Consider the following 22,744-nt stretch of genomic DNA (forward strand, 5'->3'; position numbering starts at 1 on the left):
AGAAGATTGTTCACATGCACAAGAATTACACTTCATCCTGCCTGTTCTCTGTTAACAGCTTCTTGTTCCATTATGAGGGCAGCCTTGACTTGCTAAACCTAAGTGTGGCCTTTTCTGTGCAATTGTCAGATTTAGGAAACGTGAGCCCAGACTGTTTCTAGCTAATCTTCCTGAAAACAGATAAGAACATCACGCACTACACATAGGTGTTGTGAGCCTGAACTGAGCTATTTTTAAGGGCAGACTTCAGAGTCAGGAAATGAGAGGCAGAACTACAGTAAGTCACATCTGTGCGAACATTTTCTTATAGTTTTAATCATTAACCTGCTTAACCTTTATGTTCCCAGACCTGCTCCACCCTGAGATTTCTGACAAGGCTAGCATTTTTCAGAAGCCATGGAGGGTTTTGCAATAGGCTGTATCCTGGCTGTGCAGACCATTTTAGAGTTTTACGACAGTTACCAGCTGCTTCAGTTACTACTAACAGAGATGCCATAAAGATCAAGAACATAAATAAATAGGCATGCATCTCCTATGAAAAATTACTTGAAAACATTAGCTTTGCATAGTCTGCACGGTATGCATAAGCAGCAGAAGCCCTTAGCATTAGCATTCATTATTTTGTTTTTCAGGCAAGTGCTAGACTCACTAGAAAATAAAATGAACAAGATGAAGGAAACCCCAGATGGGAGGGATTGAGCATTTGGAGATCTGCTATCTGACATCAGTGAGTCAGAGCTGTATTTTCTGTTCTGCTGATACGCGACATGATCCCAATCAAACTTGCATTAAAAGTTATTCAGATTTTATATTTAATTCTATGATTTTCAGTACTCCAACAGGGAGTCACTAAGGGGAAAAGTCATTGTCTAAAAAGCATTTTTAACATTAACAGGTAACAGTGAGGATAATTGTAAATTACTTATTGTCAGCATTCCATTCCCCAAGCTCCTTAAAAATAATCTACAGCTTAAGTATTAAAACACTGTGCATGCCAACTACCAGTAGCAGCCCAATTCCCCTGAGCATAGTGTTTAATTGATTCACAAGTGTCTTTCATTTTTCACTGTGGAAAAAGTGCATTTAAATTCTCTTTGTTTCTGTGGAAAAAGATTCAGAGTTGTTGATCTGCTGTGGGAAGAATCCACAAGATATCCCACAGAGACTACGGTTTCAAAAGAATGTGTATGCATTTAATGCTAGTAGTATAGTTTATGTTGAAAAACCACAAGAAGATGTACTTCTATAAGGTATGATAAGATGGATAAGATACTATCATTTTCCCATAGTTTTTCCAGCTAACTTTTAGCCAGATAGAGAGAAGGAAAGAAGTAGGAGAGAATAGGAAAATCACAACAGTATAGTCACAGTGCCACCCCAACTAGAGCTCAGAAAGGGTGCTTTGCTGCCAATCTTATGTTTTAAGAGAGTGTAAACGCTGTAGCTGTGCCACAGGGGGGGATACTGTAGCAAGGCAAAGCTCTCCTGATCTTACTGGCTTGCTTGCTAATATTGAACTCTTGATTTTAGGAGTCAGATTTTCTTGGTACATATTCAGTCCCCAGCATTGAGAGGTTTCGTGTTATTGATTTCTCTTCAGTCAGTTATGATAAGCCGTCAGTTGTCTCCCTTGCAACAGATCTTTTTTATGTCCCCAAAAATACTGTATCAGAAAAAAGATATATGTCATTCCATCTTAAATCAATAGATTGACCTTGATCCTTAGCACTTGCCTTCACCGGGCATTTTACACAAACTTTATAAGGGAAAAATAATGCAACAGCTATTGCTTAATAGGTCAGTGCTACCGTCTCTCATTCGCCCCTACAAAAGAATGGAAGTCTGTAATCACATAGCATTCTATCTGAATTCAAAGAGATGCACATTGCTTTTTAAAGGTTGTATTGAAATATTGCGAAAACAGAAAAGCAAAGTATCATCCCAGATGAAGAATATTCCTTTAATATGCATGTCAGCATTTCCCCATGTTAGAGATATATTTAATCAGTTCTGTAAATGATTTAGGCTTTTTAATAATTATACTTGACTTTTCACCAAATCGTTCCTTGTTTTATAGATTATATTGAAACAACATTTTCTATTTCTCACTACTTATTTAGTTATTCTTACCATGAGAGGTGAAAAATAAGGGACTTTGAAGATCAGCAAAAGTCTTTACTGAGTTTGTTTTTACTATGCTAGCACTTTTGGACATGCACACTGTGCTGTACCCCAACTAGTAACAAACATTTCCAGATTCAGAGACTGCAGCTTGCAGAATTAAAATAGCATACTCCTGACTGCTCTTTAAGCACATAGCTTCAGCAACGTTATCTCTGATACCATGCTCTCCTCATTCCTCTGCTCAAAGTTAAACTTGTTCTAGGATCATATATGTGTGCTGCTATACACATGTATGAAGAGTTTTTCACACTGCTCCAGACCACTGAATAGCACCTGCAAATATTTAGATATTATGCTCATAAACTGTGAGATAAGAGATTTTTTTGTGCAGTTGAGCAACAGAGAAATTAATTAGCCTGTAAGTGTTTGACTATCACCTAACAGGAGACAGCCTTGTGGAAAATCATTCCAGGAAAATACTGGGATATCACTTACCAGTTGGTACAGTCCAGTCTGCAGGGACAAGTCAGCCTCTTTAGCAATATTGTTATGCACATTTGCATAACATACATGCCTGGAGATTGTATTCCCCAGAGATTCCTCCCATAAAAGAACAGTCCCATTCACAGAAGGATAGAGAAGAATTACTGGAGCCTCCATCACAAGTATATTCCCTACAACCATGTCGCTATGCAGCTTATTCTTTTGCTCAGGAAAAAAAAACAAAGGGAGATGAGCCTGGTGCACTGAAGGAATAGCAGTATTGTTGGGATTGCCAAAATTACCCAACAGCCAGGCACCCTAATTATTTCCTATTCCCCCAAACTACATTTTCTGGACCCAATTCAAGCAGCTTTCTCCAGCTGCAGTGCTGATGCCCTGAGACTCCTGCCTATTACAATGAGTAACACTGCTCATGACACTCCTCAGTCTGTCTCTGCTGTTGTCTTCCTTTCTATAGCTAAGCTTGGGAACATGAACATTTATATGCTGCATTTGAGTAGCACCTAGCATAGCAGTGCCCTGCTGAACCATGGCTAGAGCTCACAGAGGCTACTCTAATATATACACTAAGAGAACAAAAGAACAGAGATAAGCCGGATCCTACATTGCAGCTTCTACCCACTTCCCCCTTGCCAAAGAAACAAAGCAACCTTCCTTCCTCCCTTATTATACTCCTTCTCCACCTGATAGTGCACTCACTCCCACCAGAATCTCTCTAATTCCTGCACCTGTGGCCACTTCACTATGCAGGGATGGGCTCAGTCATGAGTGAGTTGAAATCAATGCAGTAAAAATCAACTTCATGTAAATGGCATCAGTATGTGACTTCAGGTCATCGTTATCTCTTCTCTTGGCAAAGTTACAGGGGACTGCATAAGCACAAGATAATAACAAGAGACTATGTCACTCTCTTCCTGTGTCTTTTCCTGTATCTGTGCTGTTGGTGTCCCCTGCCACTCTCAAGGCAAAAAGTAACAGTGCAAACCTACAAAGACCTTTGCCAGTCATCACTCCATCGATGTGTGGGGTGTTGGGCACGTCTTCTCCCTGTCCTGTGTGCATGTGCCGTCTGCTGGTGCTGTAGGTCACAGGCTACGCACAGTCAGTGGGGGAGGCTCACATGGGTATGCAAACTTTTGAGGTTTCTATTTGAGGAAAAAATAAAACCAGTTTTAAGACCATGAGATAGGCACTTTTTACTTCTATTGGTTCTCACTTTGCAGTCACCCAGGAGGGTGCCAAGTCTCCTGCGTTAAACAACATATAACACTTCACTGAGGTCTTTCAAAGCACAAACTTCACTTGGCTGTTCTGAGCCTCACAGTCCCAACTAGGTCAGGGCTGTTCTCCAACTATTTCAGCGTGAGTTTGTACCCTCGGTAAATCTTCAGTTGTGGTGCATAGTTTCTGGTAACGCTTAGCAGTGCAGGGGAATTAAGCAATATGAAAATGCCTCAAGGAATACACCATGAAGAAAACGTGCCCCACCTATATGCTACATTTTTTTGCTCAAGTCTGTACTGCCACTGTTTGACTCAAGTAGTTTTTGGAGGGTGATCACCAAAACTGGCAAGGAACCTTAATGTTATAATAATTTCAGGTTGAGCTAATAGTTCAGTCATTTGATTTTAAGAACATCAAACCTCCCTTTTTAAAAGGAAAAGATTTTTATCTTTCTCATCCATCTAAATCTGGGGAATAGTTCTTTCCCCTTCCCCCTCCAAAGATCTGGTTAGACCTGTAAAAAATATGAGGGGAACAGAAATTCACCACTATCAGGTCTTACACTGAGAGCTAAACTTTGCATCAACTGTAGCAGCATATGAGATGCTCACTAACTATAACAAAATAAAGTCCCTGCAGGCCCCTTCCACTTTCTGTCAAGCTATTTCTGGGAAATAAGGGAAGCAGAATTGAAGGTGAATATCTACCAGTTGAAATAAACCCTCAGATACTTTGGTTCCCCAAAATAAGAGAGCTAAAACCTGCAGGTCCCATGTTACTGCCGTCAGGATGGCACTGGATCTATTTGCTTACGTGGGCCGAATGAATCTTCCAGTATTTCCAAAGGCAGTTCTTTGGGCACATTATATGTGCCCCACAGAAAGATTATCTTTTCAGGATACATTTTCCTTGTCTCAATTTCAACCCATTATTCTGATTAAAACCCCTTTTATTATGCAAATCATCTCCTCTCTTTGTCAATGCTTCAATTTTCTGTTATTCAGTGCTTAGCTAAGATATAGCTAACTGTTTCCATTTGTCCTTGCAAATCAGTCTCTCGAGAACCCTCTACCTATTTCCAGCCCTAAACTCCACTTTTCTATATCTTTCTGCTAATGAGGGACATTGTCTTCCTTCTGTCTTCCTCTATGCCAATTAAACACTCTTGGCTTTCCCCCTCTGACTAACAGGAACTGAGGACACGATTCCTTTTCTCTAGGTGGTTCATTATCCATATTCTCATTTGGAATAAGAGGAACTGTCTGAGCTAAACCTACTATGTCAGCTTGGAAACAAATGACTTTGACTTAGTGACATGGCTTAAAACTGCTCTTACTGGCCAAGTGAGTAGGATACTTCCTTCCAGTTCCTGTAATTGGGAGTTGCTCTCGCTGGCTGTAGAGCAGCCAGCTGACATAGCAATTCCAGGTGACATGAGTTTTCATATCAACATTCTGCTGACTAAAATGTCAATTTTAAAGGCTGATTATAACAATGACCGAGAAGTACTGTTCTGGATGATGATGAAGTCTGAAAACCTCAGTGATTCTGTAAATGTTCATGTCTCCTCATGTCTATTCATTGCCTGCATAGTGAAACAGGAAGTGTTACTAATAGTGATGTAGCTCTGCCACAGTATCACAAACACACCAGAAAGAGAAAAGTCCCGTGAGGTCATTTGGTTGATTTCCTCTCCTTCCCAGAGAAATAGGGTACTCTCCACCATGTATTTTGAAGTGCTTTGTACAGTTTAACTTATGATGTAGGAGAAATTGGGTCCATATTTTCTCTGTGGAAACTATTCCAGAGTCAGAAGTAATCCCAGTCTGCATGGTGTGGGTGATGGAAAGCACTTCAGAGCCCTATAACCACATCAAGAAGACCAGGACGTCTATGCTGCATCTGGCAGCATCAATTAAGACCTCTTCCTCCCTAGTAAATCCATGCCTGTTGCCTAATGGAGCAAGAAAGACTTGTAAGAAGTATCCTTCACCGCAAGAGGATTCTCTCGAATGCATCAACACATGCAAGCTGGTGTTAAATATCCAAGACACTGGCTGACAGTGGGTTGCTCTGAACATCAGCTTATCTGGGATTTTTAATGGACATGGATTTTTTTGAGTTTGGAAGATTTAGCAAGACAGTTTGTTCAAAAACACTGTACAAAATTCCTATTGATGGGGTTCTGAAAACTTCAAGCATCAGAACCTGAGTCCACTGGCTTTATCCCTTAAGGCTGTGGTGTTGGCAAGATCTCCTGTGTTTGGTAACACAGCAGCACTTGCTGGGCACACATCTTGTGGATTTTTGAGTATTGAGGACTCCAGCAAAGATGCATGACTGAGTAATGTGCTAGTGTGATACAGACGCCATAGAAGAGTGACAGGATTAGCTGGCATTTGGCAAAGATAAATATGATTCTGCATAATGAATTTGATCAGAGGCAGCAAAGCAAGACAGCGGCATCAGAGGAAGAGGGGCTTTCCTGGGGCAAGTCAGTTATGGGGTACCCCAGAGGGACTAGGCAGCATCCCTGCACATGGCTTGGGGGGCCTCTTGTGGGCCCTGGTGTCTTCCATGGACCCCACTAAAAACTACCAATGTGCTGCCTGAGAAGGGATTAACATTAATGTTTAATTAGGACAAGGGATATTCAGACTCCAATGCCAGCTGTTGCAGAGGACACAATGACTGCACACAAACAACAGGCTGTGTGGCTCCAAGTTTTTCAGGTAGGATGTACATTTTTCTCAAGTAATTGAGAAATTATTGGAGTTTGAAAGACACAACAGTTCAGTTTACTTGGATGACTAGACAAGTTGCATCTCAGGTATGGCAATGCTGTAAAATACTGAGATCATGTTTATTGCTTTTCCACCCATTCATCAGCCCATTTTAAACTCCCAGTGAAATGTAGCCCAACTCACCTTCGTCCAGCTCACCTGTTCTTGCTACCTCCCATCCCACACAAATTTGCAGTCACTGTTAATTACAGCTGTCACCCACAGACAGGAGGTGAGCTCATCAACACCCTTCATTTCTTTTGCTTTTAAGCCAGTGAGGTTATTGGGAGCTGGTGGATATATACAGTTGTTGAACCTGATCATCTCATATTAAGCACTTAGTGTGGACACAAATTAATGTCACTAATAACTGTGAGAGGACTGATTTTTACCACCTGCAAGCCTCAAGGAATAGCATGGGAATCATGTGCTGTTTCTAACCATGTTCAGTGTGAAATAGTTATGCAAACTTCAAACTAAAAAACCCCCCAAGTGCTCAAGACATGGATTCTGCAAGACCATGCAAAATCTGTCTGCCAAGGTGAGCAGAACTTCCACAAAACAACCCAAGTAAAGATAATTTATTGAAAAGCCATGCTCCTCCTTATCCAGTGGAGGTGTCTAGCAGTAGGAATAGAAAGGTGCTGGTCCTAGCAAAGCTATTCTTAAAGCACAAATACTTCCTGACAAGCCACCTCTCTTCCCTGGGGGTTAGTTGCAGCCCTCCACTGCGAGAGTGAGTCTTTGTGCTCTCTGTCCGTTCAGAACAAGTATGTCCCCCGTAGGCATCCCACCCAGTCTGCCCAAAGAGAGACACACCTTGATTTCCAAACGCAATTCTATGCACCTAGGTGGAATGAAGATGAAGGAAGTAAACTGTGCCAAACAGAACCCTGGCCGGCTGAGTCTGAATAAATGTGTGCGACACCGGGTTGGAGTCACTGCCAAGCCATACCTCCCCATCTGTGGAAACAAATTTCTGCCCATTGCAGTAACTGAGTGATGATACAGCTGGGATAATTTTGTTTGCTTCCCAGAGAAGACTAGGGGATTTAAAAAATGCAACCGAAAAACCCACCAGCACCACCCTATCCCACAAATATAGGGCATTTACATTTTTAACCACAGCACTATACTGGTGTAATGTTTTCATTCTGAATTCTAGCATTTCAGTTTTTTATTAAGAAGTCCCTTGCAGTCTTTGTAATCTTGTTGGAGCAGAAAGGGACAGGAAGGCAGAGGTCTATATTCTGTTCAGGTTACCTAGGGCAGCTGATCAATCCTTCTGGATAGGCACTTGATGTAAATCAAGGCGGAATTTAAGCAACGGATTAGGTCTCTACCCAGGCTGATAATTATGAGAAATGGATTCCTCACAGGGAACACAAATTTCATGAATGCTTTCCAGCTCATCACGATCCTGGTGTGCTTTCAAGCATAAATTTGCCTGGCACACAAAGGCATGGAGACAATCAACTATGTTTTTCTGGTCAGCCCCTTTCTACATTTATTCTTAATAGTTTTAATAATAAATTATTTCACTGTCTCAGCCTGGCTTGTCTACTTAGCTGTACTTATTTTACATGTGGACTGCCTCTTGCTAAGTTCAGCATGGAGCATAATGAAGTCTTGAGTGGAACCTATAAAGACTGCTACCAAGTGCTTAGAGATACACCTTTGTAATGGTATGAAATTGAACATGCCTACTTTAAACATCTTTTGTGTTTTCCCTGTCCACTACAGACAAAGCTTGTTGGGTTTAAATTCCAATTTTTTTTCAAGCAATTCTTTCAAATCCTTTGGCAAGTTTCTCTGTTTATATCCTACAAACTCTATGAAAATAAAATTACGTTTGTCCTGAATGATGTTAACAAAAGAAACAAGAATTACTAGTCCTCTAGATGGTGCTACTATTTCATATAAAGCAGCTGGATGCTTGAAGATTTTGTTGAAATATATTGCTGTAGTACCTTATGAGAGATCCTGACCCCAGTAAAAAAACTGACATCAAACAACTCAAAGCTTCATCTAACAGTGTTAGCAGTGAAGGGCAGTCTGTATGTAAATATACTAATTGCTTCTCTTTAAGAATAGTGAATGTTTCAGTATCTTACTAAATGCAGAAAAATTATAAGTATTGATGAAAATTATCTTTCAAAGGCTGGCTCAATTTTCTATGTCTTTGATTTCCAATTTTCCTAATAATTTGCAACTGACCCCTCCAGCGTACCACTTTTCAACTTCAATGACTCATATGAATGTTCTCTGACCACAGTCTTTGGATGCGTCACAGGCCAAGCATGACGGGCTTTCCCTGGCAAAGGCTGCGCACTCTGGCCCAATTTCACAGAAGCGCTTTAGCACAACTGTACTTCAAATGCAACCACAGAAACAGTGCACATGCTCAAACTGAAACCCATGGTTAAAAACCTTGTTGGCTTAAGGATACCTGTATATGCACGCTGTACTTGCACAGCAAAGGCTGTTAAGTCTAAGTGCTTTAGTGATACATAACAAGGAAAGAAGGTAAAACAATTTACCTTTTCTTGCCCAACACAGCTGCACAGGTCCAGCACTTGAAATATTGGGCCAGCTGTCTATAAGACTAATTTTCTTATCCTTAGTTCCTTTCTGTCCAGCCACTTTTCAAGGGGATGCCAAAGTTCCTCCTATTCTTTCCTCTCTTTCCAGGGCTCCTATCCGTAGTTTAGGAACATCTGCCTATTTTCTTTCTCAGATATTTTTCTGATTCTCTTTGTAAATCCAGCCAGATGGATTTGCAGCACCAGATTTCTTTCCTCCTGTTGTTGCTGTCAAAGTCAAGAACAAAAACTTTCTGATTTCAAGATTATTATTGTTATACATTATTATACATCTGACCTTTGAAACATATATTCTCTATAACCACTATCTCTTACTTTGTGCAAAGTTCATCTGTTATCTAAATAAATGTCAAATTTGGGATCTTGTTAAGCCTTTAGCCTCAGTAAGAGTAACTGTGAATTCTGGAGTTTACTCAGTGTAAGAGAAACATTTATTTCATTGATTTTGACTATTCAACCTTTAAAATTTCACAGAGTATATTTGTTCTTGTGTTATGAGAAAAGAATAACAACATCTCTAAATCATTCATTACTTTGTATTCTTTCACTGTGTCCCCATTTATTTATCTCCTTTCCAAGGAACTTTCCTCACAGGAACATATCTCTGGGTTCTTGGTGATTTTTACTGCTCTTTTATGAGTCCTTCTCCAGTTTCATAATAATTTGGTTAGTTTTTGAGGCTGCGAAGCCACAAAATAAGGGCCTGTAGCTGCTCACAAAAATATTTTTTAAAAGCAAGAGAATCTAAAAGCAGACAGAAGGTATTAAATCCACTATGTTCAGGGTGTCGAGCGATAACAACTTTTCTATAGGCGCTTTTGTTATTTCCGTATTATCAACAGAATATCCACCATCACTGCCCACTTGCACCAACCTGCAAAACTTAGTGAAGCTCCTGTTAGCTAACAATGCAAATGTCAGCTCAGATCTCAGAAATGCATGAGAGCACTTTCAAAGAGTAAAAGAAACGGATGAAGACTGGGAAAAAATCTGCACTAAAAAGGGCTAGCTACCTTACAGACAGCTCTGAAGTGTGGGAAATTCTCAATGCATTTATTTATAAAAGCAAAAAAAACCCAACTATGGGAACTGTTTCTAACTTCATGAGACAGCCTAGATACAAATATCTAGCTAAGTAAATATAAACCAATTAGTATAGACAGTTTCTTGCAAATTTATATTAAAAATAACCAGGAAGACATGAGCTTAAACAACAAGTAGTTTATTTAACATGATAAATCCTTGCACACAATAATTTCCTAAGCCCTCTGACCTTTTTCCATAAATCCCTGTTCTTATGAATGAAGTGCTCTAATTGTCCTGCTTGTGAGGACCAACATAGGCAACTAGAATTAACCACCTCTTTAAAAATAAAATAAGATTAGACTGACTTTGGAATTGACTCCTTCAACGTCTCAGAATCTTCTGGCTCATAATAAGGTTCCAAAACAGGTTTTAATTTGACTTCTTCTGGTAGTTTTTGAGTCTCTTCTCTCCTGGTTCCATCTCTTAAAAGCGGAACCAATGTTTTCCAGTTTTTCCCTGAAACTAAAAAGGAAGGGAATGATTAATTTTTTCCCCTGCACAGAAACAGAAGAAAATATACAAGTGGTTTATATAGGAAGCTGACAAAAGAAGAAGAAAGAAGCAGGAAGAAAGGGCTTTGTGGTTTTCTTCCCCATACTGTTCCATGAGTTTTCCATATTCCAGCTGGCAAGTACAGCAGAGACTGATCATTTAGTAAAATACTTCTGTGCTGGATGCTGAGCTCACAAACTATAGAGTTTGGGGCCTCCAAAGTAGCTTTTTGGCTACTCGACTGCCATCATACACTATCCCACCTCCTCAGGATTTACACATATTATCTGCCTTGTAAAATCTACAGTCAGAATGATGAATCTATGGGGCTTCTATTCCAGAGAGTAAAACTGCTATGTGAATAATGAGCCCACTTAATCCTTTACATTTTCTGCTGACTGAAAATGCCATTAACTTAGCTACTGCCATTATCATTAAGTGCATAAACCGACTGCCCTCTAACAATTAATCAATGCTGCTTCTATCACCAGTGTGTAGCCCATACTAGGATTTAGGTCCCTGAAACCCTCACCTCTGCCAGGCTTAATAGAGTAACTGGGATTTCGTTTGAGGTCCCCGGAGTACCCAGGGTCTTCATTGATTATGCCCAGATTAGTATTCCATGTGGACCAGTTCACTTCATCAACTCTGGGGAGAGAACAACAAAAAATATCTGTTCTAAGGATCACCAGACAACTCCAGAATGAGTTTATGTCACATACTGCCACCTCTCAAGCCTCAGATCTGACCCAGAAAACAGATTAAACTGACTACTGTAGACAGTGTTAGTGCACTACTTTTCAGAGGAGTGCTCCCGGGGGAAAGTTCTGCTTCCCATTACCAGATACTTTAATGTTGTTTGTCTACAAAAGATTGTTCATTTGACATACAAACAGGTTACCTAAAGCACCATCTGTAATCATCTTGGCCGTCAGGTGTGACCCCCACCAAGACTTGCTTCCCAGACCGGAACGAGCGCCTCACACAGTTCAAGTAGCTGTTTTCAATATCCAAGATTGTGATGGCTCTCTACCAGGTAAAAGAAAGCAGACCACTGAGAGGCTACTGTTTCAAAGTCATACAAATCCTGAATTCTGCCTTTATTTTAAAAACCTTGAGCTTTTATCATTGTCACCATCTTAGAGCAGGCATTGTAACCATCTCTGGAAACATCACCCTCTGTTAATATGTCATGAAAAATGCTGAATTACTGCCCTGTGATTAGAACTGTAAGTTCCCTTTCTTACCTCAAACAAAATCTGATGTGCCTTTGAGATTCTGGTAAAGATTGTTTTTTCCCCTTGCATAATCCCTGTCTTCATAGTCTGATCTGGATTTTCCATCATCAAAAGCCCAAATAATTCTGTCTAATTACAAAAGTACTTCTTTTCTTAAATTCTGAACATCTGTGGAACACTGGGAACATCTGCTCAGGCAAAACATCAAATATGCATGGAAAAGGAACTAATACACTTTTTTTTAGGAATTGTTCAGGGGAATCAGAAAAAAAGCAGTGACCTGTTATTTAGAAACATGCCAGTTCCTAAAGATTCTCTCTGAAATTTCTTATGATTCCCCACACCCTCCTTCTTGGATAGCAGCCTCACAGAATCAATGTACCTGGAGTTTCCAGATGCTCTTGCTCTCCTGTGCAATTTTGCTCACAGTTTCCCCCATCAGTGCAATAAGCATATTGAGTAGGAGGATGTATGTAAGGATGACATAGAGAACCAAAAGGATGACAAACACAGACTTGAACCTGTAGTTCTCTGTGAACTCCAGGTCCCCCATCCCAATAGTGAACTTGAAAAGCTCCAAGCAGGTATAATACAGACTATTGTAGGATGTGCGGCCTCGTTTCATATGGCAGCATCGGGCATATTCAGAGCTATTTGTGTCTTGCCCCTCATTGTCATCTTCAATTAAAGTCACCACAGCTGTTGCAAAAGAGGAATCACATATACAGGATGAAAATACAATTTGAGATCATAATTCCATTGCAAGCAATGAAAATGAGCATAAAGGTAAGACGTTATCTTCATGATGCATTGTCCCCAGTGAAATTGCTCTATAAAATATTCCCCATAACTGACACCCTCTCAGAAGGTGTTGTCTCAGTTTTATCTATATAGAACAGGATGACTGTTTTTCCATTCAGCTTCGCAAAGCAGTTTGAGACCCAGGGATGAAAAGCTGTATGAAATTACTACACATAATTGTTACTCTGAAGAGATTTTTTTTGTAATTAGGTTAATTTGTTAGTTTTTAGTTGGAAACAAAAAGTCTAAGCCACTTGAAAAATAAAATTTTCTGAGATTCTTTAAGATAACAAAAAGTAACTCCAAGTATGATATTACCTGTAGAAAATCCCAAGAGGAATACTAGATAGACAAACATGAAGCGACATAAATCTCTAAGGATCATCTGTAACATGGAAACAGAATATTTTTATATTGCTAAAACTTGAATATAAACTGCAACAAAAACTGGTAGAAAATACTGCTTCAGCTCAAGGAGGCATTTGCTGTGAACTGGCTGTTCATACATTAAACTGTTGTTTATCCTGCTGAGATAATAAACTTTAACACAGTAAACATTTTTCTCTGTTATATTCATGCAACAGTTTACACGCATATGCAAGACATATGCATGCCAAATAGTTTCATCTTTGTGAGTATAAACCACATTAAGACAGTTGCATCTTTCTTCCCCTCTTGGGCTAGCTGTCTACATCATATACAGAGATTTATTAGCCAGCTACTGCCTCTTAGCTAATTGCTCTGTTTGGTAACATTTAAACTATATCTAAAGAAATTTCCAGCTGGTACAAAGCTGTGCCATTTCACACCAGACCAGTCTGCACTGTTCTCAGTCTACTTTCATCCATGCCTTTTTCCAAGTGTAGTTATTTTGAAGCATGGCAGGTAGTAATAATAATATCAATACTGCTATAAAATGTATGGATGAGGAGCAGGAGGTTTTTCTACATAACTTAAATTGTATCACTCCACTCAGAAAATAATGGCCAAGTATAGTAGAGTGGTATGAGATTTCCCAGTGGCATCAAGAAGGTAGATATGGCAATTTCTCTCCTGGAAATGGGGCTGTTGGCAGCAGCGTCCTGATCTGAGCACTCTGCTGCCCTCATCGCCCACTCACTGGACTGACCTTGGCAATCATGACAGAGTAAATGCCCATCTGCTGGAAGCCACGGGTGTAGTACAGCATGTTAGCCCAGCCCAGCGCCAAGGAGAAGACCATGGAAGCCACGTACAGTTCCTGGCCACAGAAGTACAGCACCACAGAGCTCAGGAGGAGCAAGGAGTGAACAAAGCTGAAAGACAAGCATGGTCTCACTGCAGAGTGCTGAGCTGGCCACAGGTGGTGGAAACAGAGGAGCCCCATGAGGTATACAGCAGAATAAGAGACTCTCCAAAACACAAAGGAGCCTTGGCAGACACTTCCTCTCTCCCCTTCATTCTCTCCCTTCTCTTGCAAACTCCTCAGATTCCGCACATACAAACTTCTGTAGTTTCACCCCTGCTCTTCTTTGTGACTGGAGGGAAGAAAAGTCCTTGAAAACACTAATTTCTTCAGCACTCCCTCTCTTTCTACAGACCCATGATTGCTCTGTTTAGCTGCACTCCAGCTGAGAAGAGAGAAGGCCCGAATTATTGAAAGGCAAAGCTCCTTTTAGGAATGGGAGGACTTCTGCACATCCAGTGCATACACTCGATTGCAAGCCCAGCTTGGAGATCTATTCCTAACTCTGCTGCATGACACAGTCACTGAACTTCTAGACCCTTCATTGGCTTTACCTCCAAAGGATCCAGACCCACTTGTTCAAGTGCTATGATAGCCACTGGCAAGTATTCTGTAAGGACCCAGGAAATTATACCAAAGCATCTACCTATTACAAGTGGCTTCAGCCAAAGCTACAGATCTCACACACTCATCTGTTTCATGCTGAAATGCAAAGATATTGGAGCTTACAAAAGAACCTCACTGTAGCTGTCAACTATCAGCGTCTTGAATGACGGGCGCCTCTGCACGAAATACTGTATCTGAAAAAAAAAGGGAATGAAGACCAGGTTTGAAGTATCCCATGTGAATGCATCAACGAAGCATTGATACCTATATCAGGGAGCTGATACCTATAAAGCATTTCACAAGAATAGCTCAAAAACAACAGTGACAAGACCTAGGGAGGACTCTTCCAGCAACACTCGATTTCTCTTACATCTGGTGTCTCTTCTGAAGACAACAACCTATTCAGTCACTGGTTTGAGGACCTGTGATTCACTGTACACTCTCCATTGGCTGCCAAGAGGAAGCAGGGGGACTTTATGTTAAGACAGGTAATCTTTAATAGAGGCCTGGCTATTTGCAATACTCCATTCTTAAGCTTTGGCCAGGCTAATTGCTGAGGTGCTCATTGACTTCTAAGGAAAGTCTTTTTTTATACAATTGATAAAACTGTATCTTAGCCTGTGGGTTCATTAGTAACCTGAGAACTCCTAATCAGGCCAAAGAAAAAGATTTGTAGTTCTTGGTTAAAACATGGATTTTATTAGCAGCCAATGCTAATGAATAGGAAGGCATGTTTAGTTCTCTCCTACACCTACCCAAACAACAAAAAGGAAAAGTTTCAAATATCTTACCCCTCTGAAAAAAAAATAGAGACCTCCCAGTACACTCAGGATCTCTCCAGTCACTCGAAAATATTCCCCAGTGCTGTGACCAAACGTGAAGGGAGGCTGTATAAGACAGAAAGATAGATATGTTCAGCAGCACTGGAGATAGGAAAGACCTGGCCTTGCCAGCAGCTGAAAGCAACTACATTTCTGGGGGAACAGGTTAAGTTTCTGAATGTGTTGCAGCAAGGGGGCAAGACTGGGAAGTAAGCAGGGTCAAAATCTCCCTCCTACCTTCAGGAAAGAGGAAAATTCTGATGTTAGAAGCACACATTCAAATGGGAGGCAGATCTGGGATATCATGCACTGGGTGGTTCCCATGATATATGACAGGAGTAACATACCTTTTCCTTCTTCTCTACAGGTCTGTAGTAAGCAGCTGTGGTGAGGATGATGATATGCATGGTATAGACAAAGAAGTTGAAGTAAAATAAGTGTTTGACAAACCGGTCCCACTTGTCTTGCAGCAGCCTGTTAAGGGGTTCCACCAGCAGCATCTCATGACGGTTCTGAGCAGGAGGAGAAAGGGGAGAATCTTGATGGGACCAGTATGTACTGGGCTTTGAAAACAGCAAATGACATTGATTTTCAGCAAACATTCCCTCCAGTACCCTTAAACTCAGGAGAGGAGATTGCTGTTTTATAGAAATGAGGCAAAAGATGCACTGTGTGGAACACGGACCTCTTCCCCAACAGTCCCCCAGCCTGTGCATAAAATGCCAAGGAGGTGCATACTCACTGGCGTTTCACTACTGTAGGCAATAATCTCAAGCACTGAATTTTTCTCGCATGTGTCTATACAGGACAGGTCATAAAGAGATGAGTGGACAGGTCCATAAGCCCATTCAGTGAACTTCCTAGACAAGTGTCTGCACTCAGGATCTTTGATCTCTCGTCTGAGGATGTAAGCGAAAATCTAATTGCAAAAGAACAATACAACCAACGTTTCAGTGCTAATGGACTTCTAGTTCCTCAGCATCTCCACAAGACAGGATGGCTAACTTCCCCCTAGTTTAACTGTGCTGAAGTCAAACCACTGGAGCCCTCAGAGATCAAAGTCTGAAGTAAACACAATTAATTTTCTCACTGGATGCTGGGAGATGAGAAATACAAATACCGCTTACAACTTGCCATTATCTGTTTTAAAACTGCAAGAGAAAAGCAGAGATGTATGTTACACATCTCTGAGCATACAGTCATTTTGAGTGGGGACTACCAGAAGATGAGTTATATCAGCCAGTTGAAAGTACAAGGCCTGTAGTGGTTCAGATGATAGCAGAGACCCACTTTCTGTTTCCACTTGGGCTGCCTTGCTACCAGTGGTATATGAATAATGCCCGCTGGGCAGTCACTCACACACTTAGTAGCCTTTAAAGACCATGCAGCTTTGCATGTTAAACTGCAGCATCTTAACTAAAAGGCCCCAACAATAAGCAGTGATAAAATCTGCCCTGCATAAATGTTTTGCATGTACTTTGTATAACTTGATACAGTAATGGGACAGTTAAACACATTTGCTCACCTACCCCTATCTTCCCTGTTTTGGCTGCCAGAGTTAATGGAGTCAGCCCTTTCTTGTTGGTGAGTTCTTCTAGCTTCAGGATTGGATTGATTTTGGCACCAAGGATCAATATGTTATTGTACATCTTGGTAACAAACTTGGTATTATCCTTAGTATTATCTGCAATCTCCACCAATGTGTGCAGGACCGTATTGCCCATGGAGTCCTCAGCGGCGATGTTGGCTGCCTGGTAGGGGTTCTCAAGGAGGAATTTTACAATGCAGAGCTGGTTGGTGCAGGCAGCCAGGGACAAAGGCAGCTCCCCTGCAGGCGAGCAATGGGAATGAGTGGTCAGAAAGCCCATTACTACACGTGCATAAACAGAAAGAAGATCATGTTGTTTCATCTTTCACCATGAGAAGAAGAGGTGCATTTCTCTATCTGATATAGCACCAATTCTTGTGATAGCTGTTAGAATCACATTTTCTTTGGTCTACCTAAGCATCACAGAAACATGCTGCTTAAAAAGGCACTGAAAGGAGAGCTAGCAGAAGGTTACAACCTTTCAAAGGATACAATGCCCAGAAAACAAAGGGATGCAGACACCAAGCTCACACTGAACACCATCAACTACCAACTGTGTTTCTTTATAATCTCAGCCTTTGGGAGTAAATATTTGGACTAAGTGGTGGAACAGCCCATCTGGTACTTCTGAGCTTCCAGTCCCACATAAAATCCCACGTTAAAAAAAAAAAAAAAAAAAAAAAAAGGATTATTTAACAGCTTGCACTTGGGATAATGCTAGGATAACGCAATCAATAAAGCCCATACTGCGCTCACCCCTACCAAAATAAAAGCCAGGCTTCCCTTTGATTTTCCTGAAGAACTCCCCATGGGCTCTTGCATGAACATCTGCTCCGTTCTGGATCAAGAGCTTCACCAGGTACATGTTCCTCCTCTCAATGGCGATGTGAAGTGCAGTCTGGCCTACAGAGACACTCATCAGATAGAAATCTTCAACATTTAATGCAGACTGAGAGCTTTCAGGCACCACAATTCATTCAGCTCCATGTAAGATGGTGGAACTGAGAGCTTTGCAGACTAAAAAGCTCTAGAATTGAACAAAAAAAGATGGCACAGGCAGGAAATGCAGGTCCCCTGAACTTGCTATTAAATCACTTTATATAAAAAATGGCAGAATATCGCACCTAACAAAACACTGCCCTAGCACAAATGCACAGATTGTTAATCACACACTGGAACTTTGGGGTGCTGCATCCTCAGGCATAAGGCCTCATGCAGAAGACTGTTTGAGAGCCCCGCCTAATCCTATCTTCAGTCTTATCACCAAGAGTATTCACTGTATCAGCTGTTTCTCTTACCCTTGTAGTAGTTGTCAGTATACTCTGCATTAACAAACTCTTTCAGAGTTCCAGTTTTCCTTGCAATATCCAGCAGCAAGGGAATGGTATCGTTTTTCCCATCATGTAGATTCAGCATGGCTTTCAGTAAGCAGGTTTTCCCAGTTCCTGGCTCTATAACACAAAAAATTGCAGCTATAAAGAAGTGATTACAAACCTACCATCTACTCCCAGGCATGCAGGAATTAAGGAGGTTCTTTTCAAAAGACAAGAAAACTCATTCAGGGTTTCACAGAAAATTTCAACTTTTCTGAATTCTCCTATAACCTTACATTCAATGGTTTGCCCAATCAATAGGGAAGTACTGGCTATCAGAGGACCTCCCTGCAGACATTTAACACAATTATGTTTTTTTCTTTTCATCTCAGGAGCACTACTGGAAGAAGAAGAGGGCAACTTAAGGTATGTGACACTAAAGAGTACCTCTGAACTCATCATCTGTGAGATGCTTCAAGGTTCTATTAAGATAGAGTAGCAGATCATCCAGGTCCCTTGTGTTGCCTTGGGCTACGGCATCAAAGATCCTTCTGCGGTCATAAAATTTGAAAGCTTTTTCTGAGAAGCCTGTGATGGAATCTGTAGATAGGAGCCTAACAAGGGTAAATTTCAGTTATTTAAAGTCAGATATTTAGCAGACTTTTTATAAACTACCAGAATACTATTTTTCATTTGCTTGTATGAAGTAATAAGCACTACAGATTAGTATAGACGGATCTGCAAAGTCTACAAGATCAACAAAGTCTGCAAGCAACTCTCCTGATAAAATTGTGTATCTGTTGCTGAAAAGTTGAGAACAAGACTTAAAAGAAGCATTGAAGTATTGCAGTCTAACTGCAGGCCTGGGATCCAGGCAATCCCATGTTCTCATTCTGAGTGATGTCCCTTCACTGAACAGTCTAAAGCAAGTAAATTAAGGTCTACGGCTAATTTTGGGCAAAATGTCCATGGACTGAATTTTCAGAGATGCCAAGAGACAACAGCTATTATCACTTTCAAATGCAACACTCCTTATTTTGGCACAGAAAACAGTGAAACTGAAAAAAATGGGCACGCTTATGTGGAGAGAATAAATGCTGCTCTAAAAAACAGAGTCTGCAGCTGTCAAACTGTCAACCAAATCTTACAAGGCAAACTTACTTGTGAAGTTTCCCCCTCTCCAAATTGGCATGGAATTTGATGACAGAAGGTGCCATCAGGTGATCCAGCTGGTAAAAGGAGTCCATGGGAGCCATGTCCTTGTCACTATCCCCTATCACAAACCGCCCACGTCTTGCAAAGATGTTGCTTTTGGGTGGCTGCACCTTGGTGCTGATTGTACCCTGGAGACTATCAGGTGTTTCCAGCACGGAGTCCTCTCCATCCGTGTGTTCATCTGTCACTTCAGATTCCTCCATGTCAGAACTGCCAAATTTCTTCATCTTCCCAAGAATGGAAGACATGATGAGCAGGCAGTCTGTGAGGAACGACACAAACACCTCAAGTCAGCACTTTATGGGGCCATGAATCCCCTTTTGCCTAGGACTACACTCCAGAAACAGCAGGGAATAGATTGGTTGGTCTCATCCCAGAAGTGAGACAGATGGACACATATTCATTATGCCACAGTTTAGCAGGTCATTACCTCCATGCTGTTTGTTACTGTCCCCACTGCCCCTACCCATTTCAGAATGGAGGAAGGAAGCCAGAGTGTCCCAGAGCTTGCCAGCTACCTCACTGCAGAGCTGAGTACTTCTGCTTAAAACTAGTGCCTCACCCTCCTCCAATCGTTGTTAAAGCCTGAACAATCTCAAACTTGAACAATCTCTGCTTTTCTTCTCTCCTTGCTAACTGTTTTGTGCCACAATGTATTCTCAGGATTATATCGGGCATGTGAAAAAAGCCTGCTTGTGCCATAACCGTATCTCAGTGATGCTGAGCACAGAGGGCCTCCTGCCCATAGGAAAATTATCACTTAATGGCTTTACCAGAGTTACGGCAGTGCTAGATGAAAATTGAGGCGTGTGATTCTTGGGAGATGAGTGTCACCTCAAACATGAGACACGGAAACAGAAAGGGAAAGGTTACCACAGATAAGAGATGACTGTAAGACCACACATCTGATCTTGTCTGATTTACAACCACAAAGAATTTGACACAAGTTAACAAATATACTATACTGAAAGTAGAGCAGGCTTTTTTTTTTTTTGCTTTCTTATCAAACTGTTTTAATCAGACAAATGTTGGTCTTCATGCCACTGAATGCAAAATATTCTGGAACTCCAGCAGTGGAAAGAGGGATGCATCATATTTGAACTGCTGCATAGCTGGTTTTAGAGAGAGCTGATCAGCCTTAGAAACATACTCTAAAATCCTTGATTGCTTGGAAATCTTACGGCATTGAGCACAGGAATGTTACAAAATCTTTAAAAAGCCTTCAATTATAAACCAAAGTACAGTGGTCAGTAATCTTCTCTGTACATTCAGTGTGAAAACAACATCATAAATACGCTTCAAGGTTGTTTCTCTTCACAAAAATATTCTGAGGGGTTGTCTGCAAACCTACGTTGTACACTAAAGCTAGATTTTCAGTTCTATGGGACTAGTTAATATTTACATTCAGGGTCACTTACATTTTCCTGTGCAAGTAGGATAGGAAAGAAACTTTTGGCAGGCATTTGCATTTTCTATAATTTTGTACAATATACCTGTAAAGAAAACATCAATTTGCAAACTTGCACATTTGCAACTTCCAGGGTTACTGGAAGCAAAACAGCATAGTATAGACGAAATACTAATGCCTGCAGTTTAACTCGCTATGTCCTCTGAGCTCACCTTTCAAGTTCTTTGTGTCCTTAGAATCACTCTGAAAGAATAACATAATATCTTATTAACTTAATTGTTCTATAAATAAGAAATTACATATAGAAAAATATTTCCATTTGGAATATGATATTAAAAATACAGAAGAACAATTACTTCGGTGAAAAAGTTATAAATATAATTTTATAAAAATGGAAAAAAATACACTGGAAATACAGCCATGTATAATTTTAATTTTTTTGTCTTATTTACATTAATGTGGATTGAGCCAAAAATGTCAGATGGCTATGGAAAATGGAATCACTTATTTTCCACAGAATAGGTACAATATTAAAATCCACAGAATAGACTCAATCCTGTCTCCCTGGCAATTTGCTCAAACCTAGTTTAGTCATTATATGTGCTTTCATTTCTAAACCCTGTTGATTGTATCTTTGATAATGAAGACAAAGCCGCATTTCCTGATGAGTATGAATTTGCAAAGGAAATAACCTTCAAAATTCTGTGGAAGGATTCTTTAAAAAAAAAAATTATCTATCCTAAAAAATGCATAACCTACTTGAACTCTTTGAATCCTATGTACATCAACGTTTGACACAATAAATGAGATAAGGAAATATTTTTGATAGAATGTCTAACCACATCATAACTTATAATAAACAATAAAGAGAGTTTACAAATACTAACAACCATGCTATTCAAATATACATGCAGAACTTACAAATATTGCAAATATTTGTCTTCCGCAAAATAGTCCAGTCTCAGTAAACACCCACTGATCTGTAGGAATTTGGTGCCGGATATTCCTCCTCCAAGGTGCTTGGGCTGAAAAGCCCTCAGAGTTTGCTTCTCCACTTCATTTGTCTGCAAAAGTGTTCTATGTGTCTGATGATTTTTAGAATCAAGGGAAGTTCACTATAAGAACTGAGAATAGAGTAATAAGATCATTAAGAACAATTCTGGAACCAGAAGCATCAGTAGCTTTTATTCCCAGGAGTTCTAGCAAAGCTCTTTACAAGAATTGCAGTAAATTGCTGTTGTTTTTCCCTCCCCTTTAATTGCATTCAGTAATGGATACTCTTCTCCAGATTTCCTCTTTGTAAATACACTCAAGCTTGCAAAAAAAACCCAAACCACCAGACAACAATTGTTTCTGTGGGTCACAGTTTCATTTCAATTTACAAAACTTCGTAAAATATGCCACAGCTCTTCTCTGAGATCAGTCATCTTTCTGGACATCTTTCTTGGGTGGCTGCTGTAAAGCCCCACGAAGTATTTTAAAGATAAGCTGATTCTGAACAGAGTTGAGGGAGCACCAATGACAGAAAGTCCTAAAACCATTCTGTTGTTCCATGTTCCTACTGTATTTTATTTAAATAATATATATATGTAACAGTCCACTTTTAAATATTAATGTCATTAGGAAAAAAAAAAAATTCTTATCTAATCCAGGATGGATCTAACACCCTTAAAAATGAAGAACTGTGTGATATGTTGTTAAATATATAAATTA

At 40.3% G+C, this 22,744-nt stretch overlaps 2 protein-coding genes across 2 annotated transcripts in view; both read right to left on the bottom strand.

The window, feature by feature from the left end:
* TRPV3 (transient receptor potential cation channel subfamily V member 3) overlaps positions 1-9,323 on the bottom strand; it is a 31,697-nt gene extending 22,374 nt beyond the window's left edge. The window contains exon 1 of the mRNA XM_075168567.1: positions 9,176-9,323. The gene's annotated coding sequence lies outside the window, so the exon portion shown is untranslated. The remainder of the gene's footprint in view (positions 1-9,175) is intronic.
* Positions 9,324-9,771: 448 nt separating this feature from the next.
* TRPV1 (transient receptor potential cation channel subfamily V member 1) lies at positions 9,772-22,006 on the bottom strand. Its single transcript, XM_075168545.1, has 17 exons — positions 21,953-22,006; positions 21,244-21,274; positions 19,570-19,885; positions 18,856-19,022; positions 18,394-18,546; positions 17,858-17,998; positions 17,037-17,335; positions 16,250-16,426; positions 15,855-16,019; positions 15,478-15,573; positions 14,810-14,880; positions 13,985-14,150; positions 13,174-13,240; positions 12,437-12,753; positions 11,718-11,845; positions 11,349-11,464; positions 9,772-10,786 (listed from the first exon to the last, which is right to left on the bottom strand). The coding sequence occupies exons 3-17, from the start codon at positions 19,869-19,871 to the stop codon at positions 10,620-10,622; spliced, it is 2,532 nt and encodes an 843-aa protein (XP_075024646.1). The 5' UTR covers positions 19,872-19,885; positions 21,244-21,274; positions 21,953-22,006; the 3' UTR covers positions 9,772-10,619.
* Between the last annotated feature and the right edge of the window lie 738 nt (positions 22,007-22,744).

Source organism: Calonectris borealis, chromosome 19, assembly GCF_964195595.1.
Source record: "Calonectris borealis chromosome 19, bCalBor7.hap1.2, whole genome shotgun sequence".
NCBI classification, from domain to species: domain Eukaryota; kingdom Metazoa; phylum Chordata; class Aves; order Procellariiformes; family Procellariidae; genus Calonectris; species Calonectris borealis.